The sequence below is a fragment of the Ambystoma mexicanum genome, chromosome 4p (assembly GCF_040938575.1).
Source record: "Ambystoma mexicanum isolate Mex_15411 chromosome 4p, UKY_AmexF1_1, whole genome shotgun sequence".
NCBI lineage: Eukaryota > Metazoa > Chordata > Amphibia > Caudata > Ambystomatidae > Ambystoma > Ambystoma mexicanum.
Window position 1 is genome coordinate 1283178388 of NC_090927.1, and position 25730 is coordinate 1283204117.

Genomic DNA, 25730 nt, shown 5'->3' on the forward strand with positions numbered 1-25730 from the left:
TCACTGGACACTCATGAGACATTTCTAGCAGCTGACAAATTTCCGAGCGCAGAAAATCAGCGTTTATGCCAAATCAAATACTCAAGCCCTATTCCAACATTTGGCAGCTAGTCAATCAGTGCTGGTCTGACCACACCAACAGTCATAAGCGCACTCCTGAGCAAATTTAGGGGATGTGGATTCCAGAGGAATAAACAGACATCTACCACCCTCAGTCAGCAGAGGCACACCTGAACAGTCCTTCCTAAGCTATTGGATAGTGCTCACATCAGAAAATGACCCTACATGATGAAACCTGTTCTCTACCCAATCATACCCAAGGGCAACAAAGAACAGTTGCCCAGCTACTGGATTTCTTAACAATAGAGACTCCAGTTTGATATCTTAGGTTATTGGCGGAAGGAACAGGAATAGGACAAGGGGGCAGGAGAGATACTTGAGGTCACCAAATACTGTGACTTATTTCTCAAACAAAGTCAGTTGATACTCATCCAGTGCGAACTAGCAGATATACAACATTGAAATATAGCTGCTGGGGAAGCCTGCTCCCCATCCAAAAGTATATGACGCTGGGTATCATCGACAGACATGAAAACGTAGACACCAAGTGCAGCCAGGAGAGGAAAAAATATGGAACCCTCACGAATATCACAGGTTAGAGGTCGAAGAGCAGAAGTGAAGGAAGGAAGGTAAACAGATCGACACAGATTAGGAAGGAAAGAAGAAAGCTGATTTAGAGCAAATCTTGAGATACCACAATTGAGAAGGCAATCAAGAGGAATAGTTTAATTTATGATGTCAAATGTTGCTGAAATGTTAATCATGCAAAACCCCACAACACTGCTGATATCAGTCGTTATGTTAATATCATTGAGAGCAGCTAGCAGGACAGACTCAGAAGAGAAATTCGCCCTGAAGAGGATGGGTGTCCCATCCATCTTCAATATTGTGTTGAAGCTGTAAGGCAGGTATAGATTTAAGTGTGTTGGTTGGGTTAGGAAAAGTTAAGATAGGGCAATAGTATGAATGCCTAAGGAGGGTCAAGACAGATTTTCAACAGAGACAGGACAATAACAGTCTTCAGGGGGAAGGAACTACACCAATTGAAAGGGAAGAGTGTGCAACGCTGTGTGTTGGTGTGCAGTACTTGCATGGATTTCTGCTTTGTTGGCTTGCAACCTGAGTCTCTCTTCAGTGCCTATTTCCAGAGGAGGGGCTTGTTCTTCAAAAACACAACACGGCACGCAGCACGCACAGTGTACCACACTGTGTGTTTGAGTGCGCAGTACTTGCACGGATTTCTGCTTCATTGGCCTTGCATCCTGTGACTCTCTTCAGTGCCTATTTCCAGAGGAGGGGCTTTTTATTCAAAAACACAGCACCAGCGTGGAGCGTGCAGTGCACAACACTGTGTGTTGGAGTGTGCAGTACTTTCACAGACTTCTGCATTGTTGGCCTTACATCCTGAGTCTCTTCAGTGCCTACTTCCAGAGGAGGGGCTTTTTCTTCAAAAACACAGCATCGGCGCGGACCGCGCAGTGTGCTATGCTGTGTGCTGGAGTCTGCAGTACTTGCACAGATTTCTGCTTTGTTGGCCTTGCATCCTGAGTCTCTCTTCAGTGCCTATTTCCAGAGGGGGATGTTTCTTCAAAAACACAGCACAGCCACAGAGCGCGCGCAGTGTGCAACGCTGTGTTTTGGAGTGTTGGGAGCGTTGGGATCGTTGGATCGAGACTCCGGTCAGCACTACCCCCCACTATGAGCCAGATTAACTTAGCCAACAAAGGAAATAAAGTCAACTGCCGGTGAGTCTGAAAGAAGTTTTCACAGTTTTCTGCAATCCAGCATTTTGTTTCTCTTCTATCTTGCCTGCTTTGTTCTAAGGCCCCTGGACGCAAGGAGAGGAATACCGTTTCATCGTGACTTGTTGCAAACTTTCCTGTTGAGCGGCAGGCCAGCATCACTGAGGGCAACTGCGGGCAGATGAGTTTGCTTAGCCTTGTAATCAAATCATTGTGAGAAAGTTTCTGAGGGGTGTGCATGTACGACTTGAGAAGTGGAGTGAACAAGATGCCCTTCTCCCATTTTTGATCACTGATCCAGAAATGTTGGCAGCGATTAATCTCCCCTTGTCTGCCTTTCCGGGGAAGGACCATTCTCAGTCAACTCACACGCCCTTTTCAGACTCTTTAACCGCTACAGTGCCACATTTTAAAAAGCACAATAAAGCTCTCATACCATCATTTTTTTCCACAGCGCGACAGACACCGATCTTGTCTACCAAATTATCTGTGGTGAAGGGAGGGAGGGCCCAATAATGCCCAAGTGCGGGGGTATGACTTCTAATAAAATGGGGGAGCTTGTTGAATCCACAACCTCACAAAACTCTCGATCTGTCCATGTAAATAAGTACAGGCTTTCTATTAACTTAAGCATGAATGACTCTCCTCCAGGCTTAAGTCTTCTATCTAATGTACCCGCTCAAAATGGGCTTCATCACTATGGATCAGATTTTTTCTCATTATCGCTAGTGGCTCCCTCGCCCGCTCGTCTTCCTCTAAGACGCCTTTCAGCAGTTATGCGCAGAATGGAGGAGCCCTGGGGAAGACCGGGAGGGGCTGTTTGTTGAAATTAATCAAGTCCTCTGTATTCTGGTCTCGCTATATGAGGGCCTACAAAGAGAAACGAAAACAAATACAGCCCTTCTCGAGTCACTGCTATATAAATTCGACTATGTGCAGTTGCATGTTGCAGCTAAAGAATTCCTTTTTGCCTGCAAGATAACACACTTGACAAGTGTGAGGGGAATAGGGCCTACCCCCCTGATCAGCGGAACAGCGAGAGCAGGGGGCTCCAGGTACAGGTTTATATGAAGGCCCCTCACCAGATACAGAAATATACACCGACGGCTATACTAACATCTCACGACCCCACAAACTTTGAAGCACAAGCTATTGAGGTAGAATCCATCTCTTCTTCCATAGTCGCAGGGAAATCTATAGTCACTTGGACAGGCTTATCGACTGCTCAGGTGGAGGTTCAACCAACCCACAGCCCAAGGCCTATGGGGGAAGTAATCTCTGTGGACGATGACTCAACTGAGGACATTTTATCTCCTGTCTCGGGAGGGGAGCTGAGGGCACACCTAAAACCCCCTAGATGCAGAGGGAACAGTGGTGTACAGGGGAATAAAACAAAAAACTTCACTCAAAAGCAGTCAAAAAAGCAGGTAGCGCATAACTTTCTTTGCTCGCTTTTCTCTCAGTCAGCAGTCAAGGCAGTACTGTCTAATTCTGTGACCTTAGTACCGCCCTCAGGGAAGAGAACAACTGCTCTGCTAACTGTCCTTTTCCCAACATTAGTGCTGGTGGACTGACTCTGGCTGATCATATTTCAAAAATTCCTTAACCTCCGGCAGAAGTCAATTTTAGGGAGTCCATTCAGGATGGAGAGACTAGTGTCCTTTTTCGGCCTGCTAAGGAGCAAAACCCGAGAGGGGCCTCTACAATTGCTTGCCCCCTGCTGACCAATCAACAAGATGTTGTGCCTCTCTTAATTACTGTTCCTGATTCTCAGGGGTCACCTTTTCAGCTCACCGGCAACCTGTACAACAATGGTCTTCACCCGAGGACAATCTGGGGACGTATCTTTCAGAGCACAGCACTCACAATTCTTTTTCATCTAAAGATCTGTTGCAGGGCCAAGGGCTTAACCGGTACCCAAGAAGCCCTAGTGCTTTAACCACACTGAATCCTCAGAAACAGCTTAAGTGCCATGAAACGACCCCAAAGAGAGATCCTTTAACACTTTTAATGGAGGATGTAGTACCTGACACTCGCCAATGGTGTTGAACCGTACTACTGTACTCTCACTTGTAAGAGTGTTAATATCAACTCTATGGACCTTGAAATTATCTATTTTATTGAACATCACAGAATGGACCGGGCAGTGGTCTATGTGAAGTCAAGAATTGTGTGTGACATTCTCCTACAGAAACGAGACAATCTTAGAAGGCTGGGCATTGATTTATTGATAGGAGGCCACCTGGGGTGGGGGTCTTTGCTGAAACAAGACATCGGCTAAGTTCAAAGCCTTTCGTATCTGGGGGTCAGTGGAGGAGCAAATTATGCCATTGAAGAGCTGAATTATGGCATCTGATGAAAGTCGAGATTGGTCATAGCTGTTGGGTACAGCTCAGAATTAGACTTCATTACAGCAGGTTGGACCCCATGCCTTAAAGGCTTGAGCGGGTTTTCATTGGGCTTGTTTAATTCGCATGGCCAAAATCATTTATTTAATAATACTCATATGTGTAGAATCTTTTGGAATCACACTATCATTCTATCATTATCCTACAGGAAACCTGGTTGATGAGCTCTCCTCCCTTGACGGTTTTACAGCGTCTTTTCAGGCAGCTCGCCAAGGAGAGTTAGGGTGTCCATATGGAGGCCTATTGACTCTGATACGTTCTGTTCCAGAGGTGAGGGTGCTGACCATTGTTGACATCTCCTTTGGAATTATGGCCACACACATTGAGATTCAGAGAAGGGGGCTGTTAAATATCTTGATTATCAATGTGTACTGGCATCAAGGCATGTGCTCTTTGGAGGAGAAGTTGGTGCTCATAACTTCATTTATCACCAAGTGGTTCAATGGCTCACCTAGGGGGCACGTCGTATTAGTTGGAGACTTGAGCTCAGACTGTATTTGTAGTGGTATCCTGCTTAACAAGTGGGAGGGGTCTGCTCACTTAGGTCCATCTTGAATGGAAAAGTGTGGTCTGAAGGCTTGTCAGCATTGGGATGTCTCCTTTAAATGGAACAGTGCTGGGGGATATTCCCCCCCCCAGCCGACGTGGACTAATGGGCTTTCTAATTCAACTATTGATTACATTTTTGCAGGAAGTTGGCTCTTTGAGAAATGTTTCAGATTGGAAATCAAAAGTACAGACTTAAGTGACCAGTCATTCGTAATGGCTTATTTTGATATAGCTATGACGGGGGGAGGAGGGGAGCTCATCTGTAATGTCTTAACAGCAATATCTCTAACCAGCAACAGTAATTGAGTCTTGTGGTCCCCAAACCTGGCCCGCCGAGTCAATTAGACCTTTAGGTGACGCATTGCCTCGGCCTCCTGGGAATGGCAGATTGCCACTTTCTCGGTTGAAAAGTTTGAATGTTTTGTACTGGACACTATTGAGGATTGTTTGTCGGGTAGAAAGAAGGATAGTTGGGGCTCTAGGAAACACTGCCACTAATACAATGAAGAAGTGGTACATAGGAAAAAGGAGTTTAGGTGGGTGGTGAGGAAAACCCAAATGAATTGGGCCCAGACTCCAGAGAGAAAGGATGGTATTTGAAGAAAGCGTGTCAATCCTGCAAAAACTGGTTATTGGCATCTTGCTCCTGTAGGTACCAGTCGGATGCAGAGGCAATGTTGACAGCCCTCTGTAATAAAAACTCTCAGGCCTTCTGGACACTTATCAATGATACGGATTCCCGACAAACTGGCAGGCTGGAAATCGCTGTCTCGTAGTTCACTTTGAATTGCTTTATGCCCTGCCTCTGAGGCCAGCTGTTGAGAACCAATCTACTTTTCCTTTTCCATCGAATCAGGTATATGATATCATCATGACTTCAGAAATTGTCTAGAAGGTAGCAGATCCAGGGCGCTGGGTCCAAACGGTCTGTCGAATTACCTCTTTAAGTCTGACCCATCGACCTGGCTGGTGTGCTCTCGACTTTTCAATGAGGTGTTACAGATGGGGCAGTTTCCCCCTACTTTGGCTCAGGCTCACGTTGTCCCCACTTAAAATAGGGGGGCCAGATCCAATCATTGTAACTACCGGCCCATTGCGATTCTGGATGCTGATAGCAAGATTTTTTCTTGTACTCTGCTTCAACACCTAGAGTCCTGGGCCGGTGGTGCTGGGATCATTTCAGAATGGCAAACTGGATTTAGAAAGTATATGGGAACATCTATTAATGGCTTAGTTATTAAGTGTCTCCAACAGTTGGCTTGGGCCAAAGGAGGCAACCCTGTATACTTTGCCTGTGTGGACCTTACAGCGGCTTTAAACGCTGTTGATCGACCCCTCTTGTGGCGGAAACTACACAGGTGGGTTATGCCAATGGGCCTCTTAAAGCTGATAGTAGGCCTATATGACCAATCGACTATTCAAGTCTACCTAAGCCAACAGGGAAGGTTGTCTCACTCAATATCCACTTTAGGGGGGTTAGGCAGGGGGCGTTTTGGCTAACCAAACCTAAACATGGCACACATAGGAGTGCACTTACAACCCCACGCTTTTGTAACTGAAAAACGTGGCAGAATAAGACCATTATCTCTATCCTATGCAGATTTCTTTTTTAATGTTCAATAGCACACCCATAGGCTTGCAGTGTCTGCTGGCAGGATTTCACAATTTTGTGGAGGCTCACTCTTTATCCATTAATGCAGCCAAGACCAAGGTGATGCAATTAACCAGCAGCTCTAAAAAGAAATAACCCTTCAAGTGGTGGATTTTGACTGAGCAGGTTGATATGATCTACGTTCTTCTTTATTTAGGCTTCTTGATTACGGCAATAAATAATAAAGAAACACAACAGGCTTGGTTCAAAGCACGGCAATTAAATTGGCAAATCAATTGTGCAGAGTAGACTCTCGATACAACACATTTTTACTTTTACCATCTATTCGCTTTAATTAAGGGAAAATAGACCCAAGATCTTATATGGGATCGAAGTCTACGATTTGTCAATAGTAGACTATTTGCCTTTCCTGCAGGCTCAGATTTGGTGGAAAGTCCTTTGTCTCGCCAGCTCAATTCCACACTCTGTAAAATAGTACAAATTGGGCCTAATCTCTTTGAAATCAAAGGCATATTGGAGATCTCTCTCAATGTATAGAAACATTCTTGTACCAATTGAACATTCATTGTTTGAGGATTTCAAAGTGCTATGTGGGGAAAAGGTCTCTTGGATCTTGAGAGAACTCTGCTTGGTGTTATTGGCCAAAATTGGTTGTGAGACTGAAGATCTTATTGGCAATCCATCTAGAGTCAAACGTGCATTATATTATCTCGACTGGGCCCATACTGTGGATGAATTCCACAAATACCCCTCAATGTGCCATTTTAAGGGGACCACAGAAAGCGGGGTGTACTTGCACCTTTTCTGTCAATCTATTCTGACAGGCACACTCAGCAACACTTTTTGAGGTTTCGGTGGAATTTACTCCATACATAAATCATTTTAATTTGCTATGTGCCTTGCTGATGAGGAGTCGTTGGCATGTTGATTCTGCCAAGAACGGGAAAGATATGAGACATTAAAACATTTGTTACTTTATTGTAGCGCCCTCCAAGGAGTGAGTGTGAGTTATTGTGGGATCACTGCTTGTCTAGTTCTATCACCTCTTTGATCACAGTGGTTGTAACCTTTTTTAGAGTTTTAAATATGATTGCTGATTTTTAAGTGTATTTTTTTATTGGTGATTATATTTTTTCTTACTTTTTAAATTCTCAGTTTTTTGTTGTAAGTTAATTTACTTTTTCGTTTTTCCTTTTTATGGAGATTAATCTTTTCATATATGTTTGTTAAATATGTATAATGTTAAAGGTTAAATTGTTCTTTTACCAATACAAAAGCAGTGCCTCATAAATGGCATAAGGGCACTTTTTTGTATGACAAGGCAGGGGTTGAGGATGGAACCAAATTGAGTTTAGAGAGATGGGAAACCCTCAATGATTGCATATTTTCTTTGTTGCATGGCTTTGGTCTACAATGCCTTTAATAAATTAACTATTAAATTAATAATTATATTTTTTTCATTTATATTCTTATAGAAAGATTTTGAGACAATATCAATACACTTCATTTCATCCACAACAATAAACAAATAACAAACACGTTCTAGGATAAATCAATCTGTGTTGTAACTCAGTAGACTTACCCAACCAGCATTATTTCCTGCTCTGGCAGATGGCCCTATGGCAATGTTGATTATATTGACACTGGAGGAGGATTGTGTGTCTGTGGTGTTTCCTCCATCAGCAGCAGAGAGACCAGAAATAACGAATGCACTTGAAAAATTCTTTTTTCCAAAGAGAAGACTAAGTGTTGAGTTGGTGGATGAGGCTGGGCTGGATCTATGCATTGTTCCTGGATTCTCTTGACCAATCAGCTCACAAGAAAAGGATACTTTGGATACTTGTGAATGCACGGAAGTGAATGAGGTATGAGGTTTGTTGCTGGAAAATCTTGGCATGATGTCATAGGCAGATGTGGAGGCATGGAAACACGGATACTGGCTTTCCATAATAGGTGCAGATTGGCTGGTAACAAGTGGTCTTTCCTTTAAAGCAGCATTTGTCTGAAGAGATTGGCTCCTACAATTTCCCCTGCCTTAAAAAAAGAAAACAAATATTTTAGGAGTCATATTTTTTCAAATCATTGAGAGCTTATACACGTTTCAGATTTTAATGAAACACAGTGCTACAGTACCAGATCTAACAGGAATGCATGTTGCATCTTTGCATACTGTTTCAAATAGTTTCACTCACCTTTGGCTTTTTTATGGTTAGGATAATGCACAATCTATCTATCTATCTATCTATCTATCTATCTATCTATCTATCTATCTATCTATCTATCTATCTATCTATCTATCTATCTATCTATCTATCGAAAACACCTTAGTTAAAACAGGGTTAAGGTGAAACAGCTAAATACAACAAAACCCTTAAAATCCTGTAAAAATACCAGCTGAAGTGACATTCAGGTCCTGGTTTTACAACAAAACACCTGAAATTCAGCAGGAGTTCAAATCTATGCCACACTTAGCTAAGCTATGCCTGCTCCCTTTTCACAGCCAATATGTACACTGACGACAATTTAACAGGCAAGCTAAAAGCATACTTTAGAGCTAATTGGCATATGCATTGCTCTGTTGCTCTGAACTCGAGCTGCACTTCCAGGGATGTCTACTGAGGGAAAACAGACTAACACCCGAGCCGTGTACCGGACATGTCCCAATACTTGGGAAGACCATCTTTTTCATCGCTTTATTATTATGAGAGCCCTCAGAAAAGCCAGCTTGACTGCAAATCCATCCAAATGTTAAGCTGGCTCAATCAGCTGTGAAAAACCTCAGCTTCTTTGTAGGGAATGGCAGCGTCCAGACCCAACGAGAAAAAGTGAAAGCCGTCTTAGATACACCCATGCCTAAAACCAAGAGAAACCTCAGAGCATTCTTAGGGTTGATCGGTTATTACCGTAGGTTTATCCCTAATTTCTCTGACAGAACAACTAGGTTGACAGACAAATTAAAGAACGCCGAACTCCAGAAGATTCATTGTACTAACGAGGATAATGTATGTTACAACAGCTTAAAACAAACCCTATGCCAGAACCCGATCCTAAAGGTAGTAGATTTTTGTGTTACAAACTGACACCTGTATTACAGGTTTAGGAGCAGTTTTGTCAAATGTTTGTGATGGATTAGAACACTCTATCCTATTCACTAGTCAAAAACTTTTCCCACGTGAAAAAAAACTACTCCGTGTTAGAATTAGAGGCCCTTGCCATCAAATGGGCCATCACCCATCTAAAATACTGGGCCTCATTATGAGTCCGGCGGTAGCCGTGCTGGTAGAAACGGCATGGCTGCCGCCGGAGTAATTTTGTTTCCGGCGTCCGGCAATGGGGACTTAGCGGGGCATTACGGCGCCAGCAGTCCCGGTAATTCCTCATTGCCGGGTGCCGAAATATTTCCATTGGAATCAATGGTAATGGGGAGGATGGATGCACCAGCACCATTCATAAATGGTGCCGGTGCCTCCGTCAAGGTCTGCAAGCGGGTACCGTTCCGCCCGCTAGGTCAGACTTGGTGGGCTGACAGGCACCTGCTTGCAGAACTCGTAGTTTGCCGGTCCGGAAACAGCAGTACCAGCAAGCTTACCGGTATTGTTGTTTCCGGACCGGCAACCTCGTAATGTGGCCCGCTATTTTCTAGGACGGAAATTCACACTTGTCACAGATCATTCTCCACTCGACGAAAGGACTCTAACCCTCGAGTCACACGATGGTTCCTAGACCTGCAAACCTACTGTTTCACTGTGGAGCACCGAAAAGGTAAAGACCACGGTATTGTCGATTCCCTTTCTCGGTTTCCCTGTGAAAAAGATGCGGTTACATCGCATAGGGCAATGGCATGTGAGAAACCAGAAGGTGTCATCCAGGTGGCCAGGACATGACAATCGCTTTTGGATCCAGTGTCTGGGAGTGGACCAGTGCAGGAGGGGTCTTCTCACCTATGTGAGGGGTCATTGGGGAGTGGGAGTGGGACACTGGATGGTGAGATGCGATATCCCCTTCCCTGTAACACCTTCACCCCATCCTACCCAGTAGGATATTTAGGAACTCTACCCCTCCCCTTTTACAACACAACACTTTCTCACTGACAGCCCGCTCTAAGGGAAAACAGACTAACACCCGAACAGTGTACCTGACATGTCCCAAAACTATGGTCAGGCGAGGTCAGGCAATTATCGACAATCACTCACACCTGACTTCCATTACACTTCCCCACATGGATAAAAGGTGGAACACGAGAGCACACTCTGAGCGAGGCAAAGCACACGAGGAAACAGCAGTTCCAAGATGGCAGTTTAATGAGAGGAGAAAAAAATGGCAAAACAGAATGTGGTCGCAAGGAGGGACGCTCCCTTGACCTTTTTGACAAGGAACCGTTAGTTTCACGAAACCTCGAGAACAGAAAGCTTAAGACCAGGAAACCAGACTGAAGAAGCCTGCATTGTGTGTCGGAGGTACCCAGGGCCTTCCCGCGTCAGTAATCAAGGTGGGGAGAATCTCCAGCCACCGTGGTACTGTCCTTGGCTCCAACAACAAAACTGCTTCATTTAAAGCAACACAGCCAGTGAGTTGGGGAGACCGATACAAGACTGGTCAGTGTTGAAGCCAACGTTGCAAGCAGCAAAATTCTACGGTGAGGACTGGAACGAAAATTGTTAAAATTATTGTGATAAGAGACGCAAATGAAGTTAACCTGCTCATGAATGATTGAACTTTAAAGCAAGCTACAATAACTTTGACAGAGTCGTCCAGCACCACGTGGGTGCTCAATCGAAAGTTCTCTGTACGGTCGCCAGCTGAGAAGTAATAACAGTAGGTGAATTTGGTCCGAGCCTGGCGAAGGGAGATCAATTGTAAGAGAACGAATAAATGTGAATCTAAGTGGTCCTGCAATGGGTCAAGCAAAATACCATGCACAGTCGAAAGTCTTCGATCTTGATAAAATGGAGAACGTTTGGAAAAGTACATTGATTTGGTCCGAGCCCGGCAGGGAGAGACCAATTGTAGGTTTTGTGTTAAAGTGTCTCTGAGGTTTTGTGTTAAAGTGTCTCTGAGCTCAGCAGAGGGTGGCCCGGGGTGAATCGAAAATCACCCAAGAAGTTGCACATGAGAATCCTGAGGAGAAAGGAACTTTAGAACATTTATTTGTCGCATCAGGCCCTCTGAAGTAAGAGACTTTGAATGGCAAAGAGACTTTGACATAGAAGGGCCTGATACTGAGATTTGAACTGCATCCTTGTGCTAGAGAAATCAGAGACTGTGCGAAGCTTGAGTGTTCTGCCTTGTCCCGTACTGAAAACCTGGGGAAGAAAGGCCAACGGCTTGAATATCCTGACAGATCATATCTTGAACACTTTTCTTTTGCATAATATTTTTCCCACACTATTTGTATTTAGAAGTAAGGATTGGCAATAGGTTTATTAGTATACACCCTTTTATTTTGACGAGACACCACTAGGACTGCGTTATTATTATTTGATGATCGTAGCTTGCTCACATCTTTAGATTTAGTATTAGATAGGCATTTTTCAAACCCGATTGAAGTTCAATAAATACCCTTGGACTGTGATCACTTGTGTCTGTCTTACTGTTTTATACCATGCCTTCCTTACAGTGGCCCGTGCCTTAATTTAGGTAAACTTTCACTGTAGGTTTTCTTGACTGCACCACTTCCCTCTCCTTTTCCCTGATGTGAAGGTATCATGAAGCAAGGCAGACAACAGCTTCCCTAGCTAATGAAACTAAGGATAGTCTTCATCAGTAAGCTCAACTTAAAAGTCTGTCTGTGTCCAAAACCTATACTTCCCTCACACCTAAAGATATAAAATATGTACGGATGTCAGCATCAAAAGAAACAGCGTTGAAAATAAAGATCTGAGCTTCTTCCAGCTATAGCTTGGTTCAACTTCCCCTTCCCCAAGTTCAAATAGTTCCCCAAAAAGGTTTGGGGGGTCCCTCCCCAAGTGCAACACAGTCCAGGATCTCTCTGGGTTCCCTTCCCCAAGTTCAACACAGTTCAAGTCTCTTGACTTTCAACAATACTTTCAGCTTCACTTTATAATCCGTTTGACTTTTGTAACAATTCAAACAGATGCTTTCTTTCACTTCAGCACTTGTACCAGACAGACTTAGTCTTTGAGTTTTTCTTGGCTCTTTCCCAAGTCGGTCTAGCCGCAGTTGTTGGACCACACAGTCCACCCATTACAGGTCATGCAACCAATAACCCTTGGCATTTTGTGATGCTCTTAGTTTTAATTGACCAACACAGGTATTCTACCTTATAAGAGTGTCAGTAATTAACATGTGCTCTGGTTTCTCCTTGGCAGTCTTTTGGCTTTGCCACAACTTGTATTCCATTTATTTGGTGGCGTAAATCCTTTTTCACCACCTTTCTCCCACCTTGCAGTGAGGACGAGTGTGTTCCGTGTGTCCTGGTGTTTATCGCAGTTTATTTACACTTGCCACTGGAAGCCCACCTCTACACTGCCTGCCCGCCTACAAAACACCAGTCCCTAGCAGAGCGTGGCAGAGTGAGGGGTCAGACTCAAGCAGCCCCTCAAGCCAATCGAGCGTGCCTTGTCCCATGCACATTTCTGGTATTTCTGGCTGGCTGGACTCACTAACTCTTTTGTACTTAATTTAAAAGACGCAAATAAGAACAATTAAGGGTTCTTTATAAAAAGCAAATACAACGTTCTTACAGTATCCATACGGAGGCCACGATCCAGGGCAAGTGGCATTTGGCCATTATGACATTATAATATTGTAAAGCCACATATGGATTTTAGCGGTTTTAATGTTTTTTTTCCGACTCCTGATGATTTACCTGTCCAGTTATTTTGTGAGGAAAGTTCCAACCCCGTTCTTCAAACATGCAGTGTCCCTCAGGGCTCTTGCTTGTCGCCAACTTTAATCAATATATACATCCGGCCTCGTGTGGACTTGCTAGATGCCTTGTGTGTCCGGTATACACATTATGCTGATGACACTCAGGTTGTCTTCAAGCTCAGCAGGAAGTATGAGCAGCACCTGATTGCCAGGTTTTTTTATCTACTCTAAGGAATTTTTAACACATCTTTTTTAAGGATTTTTGTAGTATTGTAAATGCTTATATACTTTCTGTCATGACGAGCAAGGCACGAGAAGAATACAGGCGAGTGCTTCGTAGAATGCAGTAGATGCTCGTGTGGAAACAGAGCGAGCCATTCGAACATCAACATTAACGTCTGTCAGCTGGCGGAGCTCGATGTACATCTTAACTTCTCCTCATAAAATATATATATATTAAGTTGTGCGATGGGCTTGGGCCAATGGGGTGAAATGGGAAGAAGCAGTTATACAGAAGATAAATGCTCACCATTTCACAACACATTGCACGACAGGTCTGTCGCCATTTGGAACGAGCAGAGGTCGGAAAGCCAACACTAAGTTGACTCCACCTTGGATGAAAAGAATGACTATGGTAAAGAAAGATTTTGGGGATGCGTATGAGAACATTAGGGAAATGCAGTTGAAGAACAAGAGAGCTCATGACAGGTCCACAGGTAGACATGTAAATAGGACACTACTGGTGGTTGGGGGACTGGTGAGGATCAAACTCACACCAGTCCTAAGGAATGGTCCATGAAAGTGGACAAAACCTGTTGGTATGGTCGAAGTGTTCAAGTATGCAGTAAGGGTGGAGGATGGAAGAGTCTGGAATTTGGAGAGGGCATGCATATTGAAAACACCCAGTGTGAATGCACCAAAACATGGTGGCCATGAAATTCTTAGAGAGAAAGGTAGTGGTAAGGAATTGTGTGATGTTGAAAAGCATTGTAAAGTTGTAGTGAGTAAGAAGAATCTGTAAGTAATTTCCTTGCCAAAACCTAAAACAGATTCTTCGCGCACGACAAGGAGAGGAAGGGTCATTTATGATCCTCGTGTTATGAAGGACTTTGTGTGGGGGCATTGACTATTGACCATATGTAAAGATTGTAAAATAGTTGAGGGTTAAGTTTATATTGTCATAATAAGCTAAGGAGGGGAGATGTGTAGTATTGTAAATGCTTACACACTTTCTGTCATGACGAGCAAGGCACGAGAAGATACAGGCGAGTGCTTCGTAGAATGCAGTAGATGCTCGTGTGGAAACAGAGCGAGCCATTCGAACATCAACATTAACGTCTGTCAGCTGGCGGAGCTCGATGTACATCTTAACTTCTCCTCATAAAATATATATATATATTAAGTAATAAATACTTTCCCTTACCTCCGTGTGTCGTGCCATCATCATTCTTCAATTTTTTAATCAACCATTACTTTACAAGTATAATTTTTGTTTTTAAGTACGAAGGGTTGATTGGTTTTTACAGAGCTCGAAAATTCTTTGTAGTTCTGAAATTGTGTATTTTATCCCATTTGTATTTTTGCATTTTTGTATCGCCTTATTTATACTGTACTTTATTACATTGTACTTTTTGCATTGCATTGAACTTGATTGCATTTATTTGCACTTTATTGATGTTGGCTGGAGTTTATTGATGTCCGTATTTCTGGTCGAATTGATATTTTATAAACTGTTTCTAGTTTGGCAAATTATAACGTTTTTATAGGTAGGCTTAATAACATATACTAAAACAGATTAAGTATCGACAGCTTATAAAATAAGGAAGCCCAAATAAGCCCCCTTTGCGTGATGTAGGTTGTTTCCTAGTGGAACCGTTGGCCGGGCCCCTAGCCAACTGCACTACATCGACAAGAGATAAGCCGGATGATGCTAATACCCTGGATATGTCCTTTAACACTGCTTTTCTACAATCGAAAAATATTACGAATCCAGCGTTACTGGACGCCCAACAAGCTTCCAGTTCCATGCAGCCCGCGTCTGAGGTGTCACAAGCCAGTGACCCATGTATTCAACCTCCGTCCGTTGTGATGCCGGGCGTGCTCTTTCCAATTTTTGGGAGTCAGAATGCAGAAACGCACTTGAAATCCCATGTGACCGCAAAAAAACCACAAGCTTGTTTGAGAAAAAACAGAAGAATTTGCCGGCACGGAAAAAAGGGCAACAAAAGGGTGCTCGCAAATTCTTACGTAACCTAAACATGTTCAAACTGGTGGATAAGGCTATTACCTCGAGCTGGAAATTAGCCGATACGATTAATGAGAAGGTACCCGTACGCTCAATCGAAACGATAAAGGAACCTGGTACTATTGAAAGCTTATCATGCCAAGAGGACCACTCAATTCAGATTGAGTTATTGGATCTTTCCACATATGAGGAGACTGATCCAACAAGTGACTCCGGTCCAAGTGAGCCGCCAGGCATTGAAGTTCCACAGAAAGGAAGTATCACTGGTTTAATGATTGCTCCAAAATGTGACGTTCCTCATCGACAGAATGATACTCAAATATCGCACAAAAGTTGCGCTGTCCCTGGGAGCAATAACACGCTATCGTGTCCATTTGACCTCTCCAAACTGAGGCGATGCGAGATTATTCCTAACATAACTGGAGACGGGGTAAGGGCCAGTGTACCCAGGAGTCCGGTCTTTAAAACACTTCAAGAGAGACGGGAAGGTCAGCTTATGAATAAACTACAGAATACATTCGTGCCCAGCAAAATCAACCGCATTGGCTCGAATGGAGCCAACCAAATGGAACGAAGCGGTGTCTCCCTCCCTACTTTCGCCACTTAATTCCGATGTCCTCGACTGGAAATGTCCTTCGATCACCTTCCATTGCCAAAAAAAAGCGATTCTATGGCTGAACAAAGGCAAGAACAAATGGGTGAGAAAGAATCATCGATTCTAGTCAAACTAACGTTGGAAAGTCTATCTAGAGGAGATAACTTAATTTTGAATAGATCTAACGTATTAAAATTATTACATCATATTCCCCGTCTTCGGTCGCTTGATTCAAAAGACATACAAACGGTAGAATTTCCAGATGAGATCCGTACAGACCTAGTGATCCTTCATTTAAATTCCCACATAATAGCGAATGAAATTTTGGAGGCTGAAGAAGACCTGCTATCGATGGGTTTTGATTTATATAAAGTGGAGGACGTCGAAAGCAGTGCAAATGAACAGAGACTGAAAGGCCCCCGAGATGCACGGGCCCCTCAGACAGATACACAACGGCCCAGTTTAATAGTACGAAATGCAAAGGTATCTAATTACTCTCAACGGCTGCCGCAGAAGCAAAACGAAAAACTGCAGCCGCAGAGGCAAAATGAAGAACTCCGAAATGTTTGTCACAAGGAAGTCATAAACCTGAACGACGAGCTCCTCGAGGAGAGTGAGCCAAAGAGAATGACCCCGGTGGAGAAAATCAAAATAACAATAGCAAACAGAACTCCAGTTCCTGGGGTAATGGCCCTGAATACAAATAATCAGGTAGAAAATGAGGCCCTGCAGGAATGGTCTTGGTTAGCTTCAGCCCTGCATATTAAAAAGAACAGCTAACGTTCGATCCTGAATCAGGCTCAAGACTGTTCGTTTGCATCTTGGAACACTCGCAGCTTTTTTCATCTGTTTAACACCCCATGGTCTGACGACCTACAGGTGATATGTCTGCAAGAAACTTGGTTGCGCGAATCTCCATTGTTACCTGATTTTGAAGTTGCACTGAATCCAGCATCGAAGGGTAAAAAAGGACGCCCGGTAGCAGGGTTATTAACCCTGATCAAACGATCGTCCGGTTACCGCCTAATTAAATCAACAAACCACACGCCCTACATCCAAGTATGCGAGTTAAAGAAATCCACTGACAAATCTTCGTCAGATGACACATTAAATATAATTAATCTTTATTGGAATCATCAAGCGGCGGGGACTCATTCTTTTATCGATCAAGTTTCCGTAATAATCGACAACTTGCGGGAATCTTCAAGTGGTTCAGGCACTATGCTCTGCGGTGACTTACACATCGACTTTTTTACACCGCAGAGCAAAGCTAAAAGACGCCTCGCACAATCTTGGTTGGGAGAACTGAATATAAGAGGGTTGGAGATGTTAAACTGACACATACAGGGAGATACGCCACCTAAAGCCACGTGGCAAAATGGAACTCAACGTTCAATCATCGATTACATTTTTGTCTATGATAAACTTCAGGATCGAATAAAATCTTTGAATGTCTGTAAAATGATTAACAGCGACCATGACATGTTGGTAACAAAATTCGACAACAAACTTGCAACACAAAGACAAAAATGGGGTTTTAACACCTTAGTCGAACCGAACAGTCTTCGCGTAAGACTAGAAGTACAGGATGTCGCCAAGATTTATACTCAGTTTAAATCGCACCCAACAGACATCGAATATGCTCTGATTTTGATGCAATTCAAATCTAAGATCAATGGAATGAAAAATCGCAGTTTCCAAAGAAATCACTCCTTTGATTTAGCAGTGTTACTACGAAAGAGATCAATGCGAGCAGAAATCAGGAAGAACAATAAAGGTCCAGCAGAAGAAAAATCGCTAAAAAACAAGGCAACTAGACTGCGCTACAAAAACTGGATTAAATCCCACCGAGCCATTCTATATCAAAATGACGCTGAGGCAATGTTACGTACGTTATTATCCAAGAACAGCGGGGATTTCTGGCGAGTAATAAACGAATTGGAAGCACCACAGAAGGCGTTAGTTACATGTCAAGTAACGGAAGAAGACTGGATCAAGCATTTTACCACGTTATATGCTAAACCTCGCACTCCAGAAAGGCTATCACTATCCACACTATTAAAGTGGAACCTGACTTTTTCAAAAGCTGAAATCCGGGAAGTCATAATGAATGCAAAAAACTCAAGAGCACCGGGACCAGATGGACTGACGAATCTTATGATTAAACAGTTCCCTGCCCAATGGACGGATTTGTGCTCCGACTTGTTTATACTAATAAATCTAGAGAAACGAGTGCCGACTTCCTGGAAAACTAGAATCATAGTACCAATATTCAAAAAGGGGAACAGAGCGCTACCAAACAACTATCGCCCTGTGGCACTGCTCGATGTGTTGGGTAAAATATACGCATCGTTATTGCAAAAGAAATTGATTAAATGGGCTCAATCGGCGCAAAAAGTCGATGAGAGACAAGCGGGGTTTGTGAAACAAGTAGGGTGCTCATTGAATTTGCTGATCTTGAATCTGCTAAAGATGGAAGACAAACACTAGAGTCTACGTGGCCTTTGTTGATTTCTCGATGGCGTATGATTGATCACAATGTGCTGTGGCAGAAATTGGAAACCTGGGAGTGTCCAGAAGATCTTCTCGCAGCGATCAAAGAACTTCATACTGACACTTTGATCGCCATTCGCCTCGATCAAAAAGGTGCTTTATCGCCCAACATCAACACCTATAAAGGAGTCAAACAAGGTTGCCCATTAGCAGCAGCAATCTTTAGCTTATTTATTTTTGATATAGGTGAGGCAATCCAATCTGTTAGAGCTTTTTCACCTAAACTTAACTCAGCTCCAGTAAGCTGGTTATTGTATGCCGATGACCTTGTTCTTCTGGATCGTACACCGTTCGGGCTTCAACGTAAATTGGACGCGGTCCAACAATACGTAGACAAGAACCGTTTAAAAATCAACCCGTCAAAAACAGAAATTCTGGTGTTTGAAAATCTACGATCTAGTCGGAATCAAAAGAGTCTAAAATATCGGTGGAGTATAAATCAGGTCAAGCTAGAGTCATCGACCTCCGTAAAATATCTGGGAATGATCCTTAACTCTAGCATTTGTGATGACCCGTGGGTAATTGACTCCAAGAGGAAATGCGGGCAGCTGGCATGTCAAGCACTAGTAATCCACAAAAAATATGGCCGCCTTTCCATACGTCCAGTGAGGAATTTTTACGAACAAAAAGTGGTCCCTATCTTGTCTTACGGTGCAGAAAATGCTTTTGGCTGCCCTCCATCTCATTGGGCCTCTTTAGAACATATGTTTTGGTCAAAAGCACTGAGTCTGCCAATTGGCATTTCTACATCGTGTATAAGATACGAACTTGCTCTCGTGTCACTACACGCACGGATCTGTTGGAACCAACTGGTGTTGTTACGAAAATCTAAACCCGAAGTTGGAATTCCCCAATTCAAGATCTTCCATAAAGCAAGCGATGGTGTTACCGACATATGGTCGCAATGGACAAAACAAGGTGAAGACTTGTTGTCTGGGTTTAACATCAATGCACAATCTCTCTGCGTTAACCCAGCTGGTGCCAAAGTAAAGATCTGGCGCGCAGATTGGATAACAACAAGTAACGAGCGCCTTTCCGCAAGTGCAATGAAAGATGCGCCGGCTGAAACCAGAAGGTATAATTCGTTGCTTCCCTACATAAGTCTATTCCCAAATCCAAATGCACGAAGACTTTACATGCTATTTAGGCTGAACGCCTTCCTAACGAAGGATCGACTCAAACTGAAAGCAGGAGAAACTGACGTAAATGTAATCTGTCGTATCTGTGGTAAAGATATGGAATCCCTGAAACACCTCGTCTTATTCTGTTCGGCTCTAAAAAACGAAAGATCTATTCATCTGGGAGAATGGGCTTCAAATCACCAAGCATTGAGTGCCGAAGACTGGTGGCAGAAAATGTGGAACGGAAAGGACCGGAAATTAATCATGCCCCTGACCTCATTTTTGTCAGTAATCGAAGAGTTGCTAAAGAAATTTATGCCAAAAATGTAAATGAATTTGTGTGATTTTTAGATTTGTGATTAGTAAGAAAATTCGATTTGTCATTTAAGCCAGAGAAAAAGACAGAGAAATGGACGAAGGCTACAGGGGCACTTTTAAGTAAAGCCGTGATAATTGTAAAAGTGTGAATGCGGAATCGTTGTGAAAACATTTTAAAGGTTTGATTTTCAAACCAATAAAAAATTAAAAAAAATAAATAAAAAAAATAAGCCACAGATTACAAAAGAGTCATGGGGAAAAGGAAAGCTAACACAAGCTTGGGTGAAACAAGTGTGAAAAAAACAAAAACTAATGTGGCCAACCGAAACAGGGGATTACACCCACAGTCTCAATTGGTTTTAGATAATTATAACGGGGAAATTAGAAAAACTATTTTTTTATGTGGAACGAGAATTAAAGGGAATGGGTATGTGCGTGCCTGATGGACTAGAGGTAGTATTGGGCAATGCAGCCTCCCTGACAGAACCAATGGGAACTTTGGGTGTTTTGGAATGTGTTCCTATAGTAATGACAGCCAGTGTACAAACTATGGAAACAAATAGCTTAGCCATGTCACAGCTACCTAATTAGCAGAAGGGTGAAAAGGTTATCTCAAATCAGGAACACATTTATATTCTGACTAGAGACGGTGAAACTCTATTGGCATCAGCAAAGGGGCTCGTTCCAGATGTGGAACATAGGAGTGTGATGGAATCCCATGAAATTAGTGCCGCATCTGACCAAGAGATTAGCTTGATTGAGGTAGGAGCTTTAGTGGAATAATGTAAAGAGTGTGTTAGTAAAATAATAAAAGACTTATTGCAAGCAATATGGGATTTCCTAAGAAGGTTTAAAGCCACCCTATTTACCTTCCTAATTGTGATGGATGATATTACAAGACAAACAAAAAATGAGGTTTCTGGTCTGAAAACGTGCATGGATAATATATTAATTCAGGTGGGGAAAATCATAGGAAGAGTGGGGGAAATGAGATGCTAAAGCAGAAACAGGTCCAAAGTGAAGCCACTCAGAAGATAACTAAAAATGGGCAAAAGATAGTAATCCCAGTGCTGTGTACAAGGCCAAATGTAATTCAAACAGATAAAAGGGATCATATCCCGAATATGAATCCGGGGAATCCACACAACGTTTGGGATAATAATAATATAGCTGAAAGGCCCTAAGGAAAGCAGCCTGAAAATTGTGGGGACGAAAAAGTGACCTTAAATCTCCCACCTGCAGCTCACACATTGGTGGGTATAATAGTAGGGGTTGATCCACTACCCAATGAATCATATGAAACTACAACAGGCTTGATGAATAAAGCTTCCCAATGGATAAGCACGCGTCTGCATGGGCCACAAATCAATCTGTGTTCCATGCTAATGGCCAGAAGGGCACGGTGGGTTGGAGGTAAATAATCCATTAAGGGTGACTGTATTATTGTCTCCTTTGAGTCCCCGCAAGTGGCATCCTACATATCAGGCTCAAACCTCACAAATGCCTCTGGAAATTCCTCATATATAATGGTCCCCTTGGCATACTTTTATCGTGATCCAAGCTCAGTTCCCGGATCGACATATTGCATTCTCCAAGGACCACGCTTGTTGCGTGTCACTGGCCTGATCCATTTCTGCTATTGCTCTTTGGCTAGATACTTTGTGTTAGCGGTGTCCGGACTCCGCCGTCCGTGAGCCCCCCACCCCCTGTGATACAGAGACATGGAGACATCGATCTTGCTCGTGTGGGCTCCCCGGTGCTCCTGATGTCACCGGGCAGGCCCCGTTTATTTAACTGCGCACGCGACGGAGTGAACGTCACCCTGTCGCGTGCGAGCCCTTAAAGGGCCAACGCCACACTCCTCCTTTTCCACAACAACAAATTGGAAACAGGAGGGACTAACTATCACACATTTATAAAGCACGCAACTATGCACACACCAGAAAAAAAACATTTATTAACAGCCACCCTGGATCCCCCAAGGGTGCCTGTCACGGCCTGACCATTGTCCCCAGGTCAGCCTCCCCAGCTCAGTCCGTTACATAGTCTGTGAGACGGGCAGGTTTCCCACACCCTGTTCTCAGGGGGTACCTCCTGCCAACGTCTCTGGCCGGTGTCTCTTGACCTGGTCTACCCTGAGCAGGAGAGTCCACGGCGGGGCTTTCACCCCACCTTCATCCAAAGCATCCTCACCCTCTCGGTTGTCCGGGCTGTCCACTCTCGGGTCGCCGATTCTCCTGAAGAAGGAAGCATTCCTAGTCACGGATGATGTCCCATCAGAGGCTGTCACCATAGAGCTCTTCACCGCCACGACATCCAGGGGGGCGGGTTCATACGTGAGGGATAATTTGCCTTGTGGGTGGCGATTCCTCACCAGCACCTCATCCCCCAGTGCGATGTGTGGGGGTCTCAGGCCTCTCCGGATGTTTTCCATCTGCGTCCTTGTTCGTCTGTCCTCCTCAACCTGTTCATTGTCAATGACGGCGGGGTCCCTGTCCCCCACCTCCGGTATGACGTCTCTCGGGCATCTTTGGAAGAGAGCCTCCGCCGGTGCTACACCCGTTGAGGAGTGGGGAGTGGTTCGATATCCCCGCAGGAAGACATACAGGGCCCTCTGCAAGCACTCGCCTTTTCCGTGGGCAATCCTGAAGACTTTGTTAAGGGTGCGCGTCATGCGCTCTGCTTCCCCGTTGGCCCGGGGCCACAGTGGGGTTACCCGCCGGTTCTGAATACCATACTGCTTCATGAGCTCCGCAAAACTCTCGCCTTGGAATGGTGCCCTGTTGTCAGAGCACAGAGGGCAGGCCATGGGTGGCGAAAATCTTCTCCAGCGCCACCACGTTCTCAAATGCGACAGACTCTATTAACTCGACCTCCGGGTATCGAGACCACTCATCCACCACAACTAGGAAGTGAGTGCCTCTCGACGTGGACCCGGAGTCTGCGTGCACCACTTCCCATGGCCTAGTCCCTCTCGGCATCGTTTCAATGGATGGTTCCCGCTGGGCTGGTGCAGCAGCCTGGCACCATACGCAAGATGCCACAAATGCCTCCACTTTCCGCTTGAGCTCCGGGAACCACACCTTCTGGCGGAGGCAAGCTTTTGTTTTGGGCGGCCCTTGGTGGCCCTGGTGCGCCAGGGCGATGACCTGTGCAACTTTGGCCTGGGGCACCACGATCCTCTCACCCCTCAGCAACAGCCCCGACTCCGAGAATGTCAGTTCTTCTCTCACTCTCCATAACTGCTCGAGAGCCACTCTGGCTTCACATGTCCTGCGTTCCACGCTTCCAGCACCGTCTTCCAGGCACCCCGCTGCATTGCTTCCCTCAGGATGGCGAAACACTCGTCGCTCTTTGACACGAGCTCTAGCTCCTCCACCTGCATGGAGTTAGGGGTGGCCATTTCCACGACCAGGCGGACATGATCGTCGGCCTCTTCAGCCGACATAGACTCCTGCGAGTCCCCTCTTGGGTGACGAGAGAGATAGTCCGCCGCGTTGTTAGCCCCTGGGCGATATGTCAACGACACTCCATACTCGAGCAGGGCAAGCATCCAGCGCTCTATTCTCACTGGTGGATGGGATGATGAGCCAGCCATGATCGGCAACAGTGGTTTGTGGTCCGTGACCACCGTCACGGGGCGCCCCAGGATGTAGAGGCGAAAATGTCTGCAACCCCACAGCACCGCCAGGGCTTCCCTCTCAATCTGGGAGTATCTTTGCTCGGTGTCTGAGAGCGCCTTGCTGGCGTATGCTATGGGTCGAATCTCCTGGTCACTCCCCACTTGGGTAAGCACTGCCCCCAGGCCATAGGGGCTGGCATCCACTACGATCTCTGTCTGCAGGCTCGGATCGAAGAACGCCATGGTGTCGTCCGCCGCCAAGGCACTCCTGATATCATCGAATGCCGCCTGCTCAAGGGGCCCCCACTGCCAGACGGTATCCTCCTTTGTCAGAGATCTCAGCGGCTCTGAACGGGACGCCAGATTTCTGATGAAACGGCCACAGTAAGTGACCATGCCCAAAAAGCTCCTCACCTCCGCAACATTTTCCGGCGGACGCGCCTCCTTTATGTCCCTCACTTTGCGGGGATCCGGCGACACCCCATCGGCCTTAAATACGAATCCAAAAAACTTGATTGTTGTTTTCAGGAACTCGCACTTGTCCTTGTGTAGGGTGAGTCCCAGCGAGCAAAGGCGCTCAAAGGTCTTGGCCAGGCGTGCCAGATGCTCCGTCTCTGACCTGGCATACACCAGGATGTCGTCGCTGATGTTGAGGACTCCATCCAGATCAGCCAGTGCTCCTCTTATGATGTTTTGGAACACCTCCGCCGCGGAAGACACCCCAAAACTCAACCTCTTGTATCGGTAAAGACCTCGATGAGTGGTAAACGTTGTGATGTAGCGGGACTCGGGGTGCAGGACCACCTGGTGATAGCCTGCTCTCAGATCCAGTTTGGAAAAGAACCTTGCCCCCCGCAGTTCCGCTATAATATCATCGATGGTAGGGGTCAAGTGCCGTTCCCTCCTTATGGCCTTATTGGGGAGTCGCATGTCCACGCAGATCCTCACCGCGTCGGGCTGTTTGGGCTTGCGTGCAATGACAATGGGAGACACCCATGGGGTGGGGCCTTCAGCCTTTTCAATAATGTCCAGCCCTACGAGATTGTCCAGCTCTCGATCCACCAGATCCCTGAGATGAAAAGGAACTCGCGGGTGCTTCAGCGCCACTTGTTGGATCGACTCATCGATGTGGAGCCGGACCGGCTCACCCACCAACTGTCCAATGCCTTCGAACAGGGAGCTGTGTTTGGCCAGGAGCACCTGAATGTCGTCCAGGTACACTGAATAGGCGAATGTTACAATTGCTAGAGCTTCGGCCGCAGCACAGCACAACAGTGTGTTGTCGCTCACCGGCGTGACATAGAACCTGGCCCGTATATGTGAGTCGCCATATTGAACATCAGCCACAAACACGCTGTCCAAGGGAATGGGCTGGTGGCCGCCGAAAGCGAAAATGCGTGCCCTTGGCGCGGTCAGAGTGGGCAGGGTCTGCATGGTATCATAGTGCTGTCTGGCCATCACATTCACTGACGCACCGGTGTCTACTAGCATTGGTATAGAGTCCCCATTGACCAGCACATTGCATCTGGGCTGCCTCTTGGAGCGGGATTTCAGCATGCTCACACTGGACACAAAGAAAATGTTTTCATCATCCTCTTCCTCCCCCTCCCCCTCCTGAGGGGCCCCTTCGTCACCCTAGTCCACTTGAGCAACGTTGGACACCCTTTGGGGTCGGAAGAAACCGGCTCGAACAGACCCCCTTGGGCACTACCTTAGGGGCTGCCCATCGGCACATCCTGGCGAAATGCTCCGCGCCTCCGCACCTCCCACACTTCACCCCAGTCGCAGGGCATTCAGCCGGGTGCGGGAGGTCGTACCCACACTTCGGGCACGAGGAGGTTGTCCCAGGCGGGTGCGGGCCCTGAGCGTTCATGGGGCGCCTCGCTCCACGGCCTCTTCCGACCGCGCAGACTTCCTCCACCTTGCCTGGGCAGGCACTCGCTTCCATTCTGGTCGCCCGCAGTTCAGACACTTCGTGGCATCTTCCCAGTTCTAAGATGCGGGGAAGGGTGATACCCGGCTCACGCAATATCTGGCGCCGCATTTTCCCAGAGGCGCACCCCTGAATGAGTTG

General features: G+C 45.4%; 1 protein-coding gene across 4 annotated transcripts in view; it reads right to left on the reverse strand.

The window, feature by feature from the left end:
• The window catches only part of PCNX2 (pecanex 2), a 3925748-nt gene that overhangs the window by 97181 nt on the left and 3802837 nt on the right, over positions 1 to 25730 (reverse strand). For all 4 annotated transcript variants that reach the window (XM_069606982.1, XM_069606983.1, XM_069606981.1 and 1 more), the window contains one exon: positions 7954 to 8405. In XM_069606982.1, coding sequence (XP_069463083.1) covers positions 7954 to 8405 — 452 coding nt within the window. The remainder of the gene's footprint in view (positions 1 to 7953; positions 8406 to 25730) is intronic.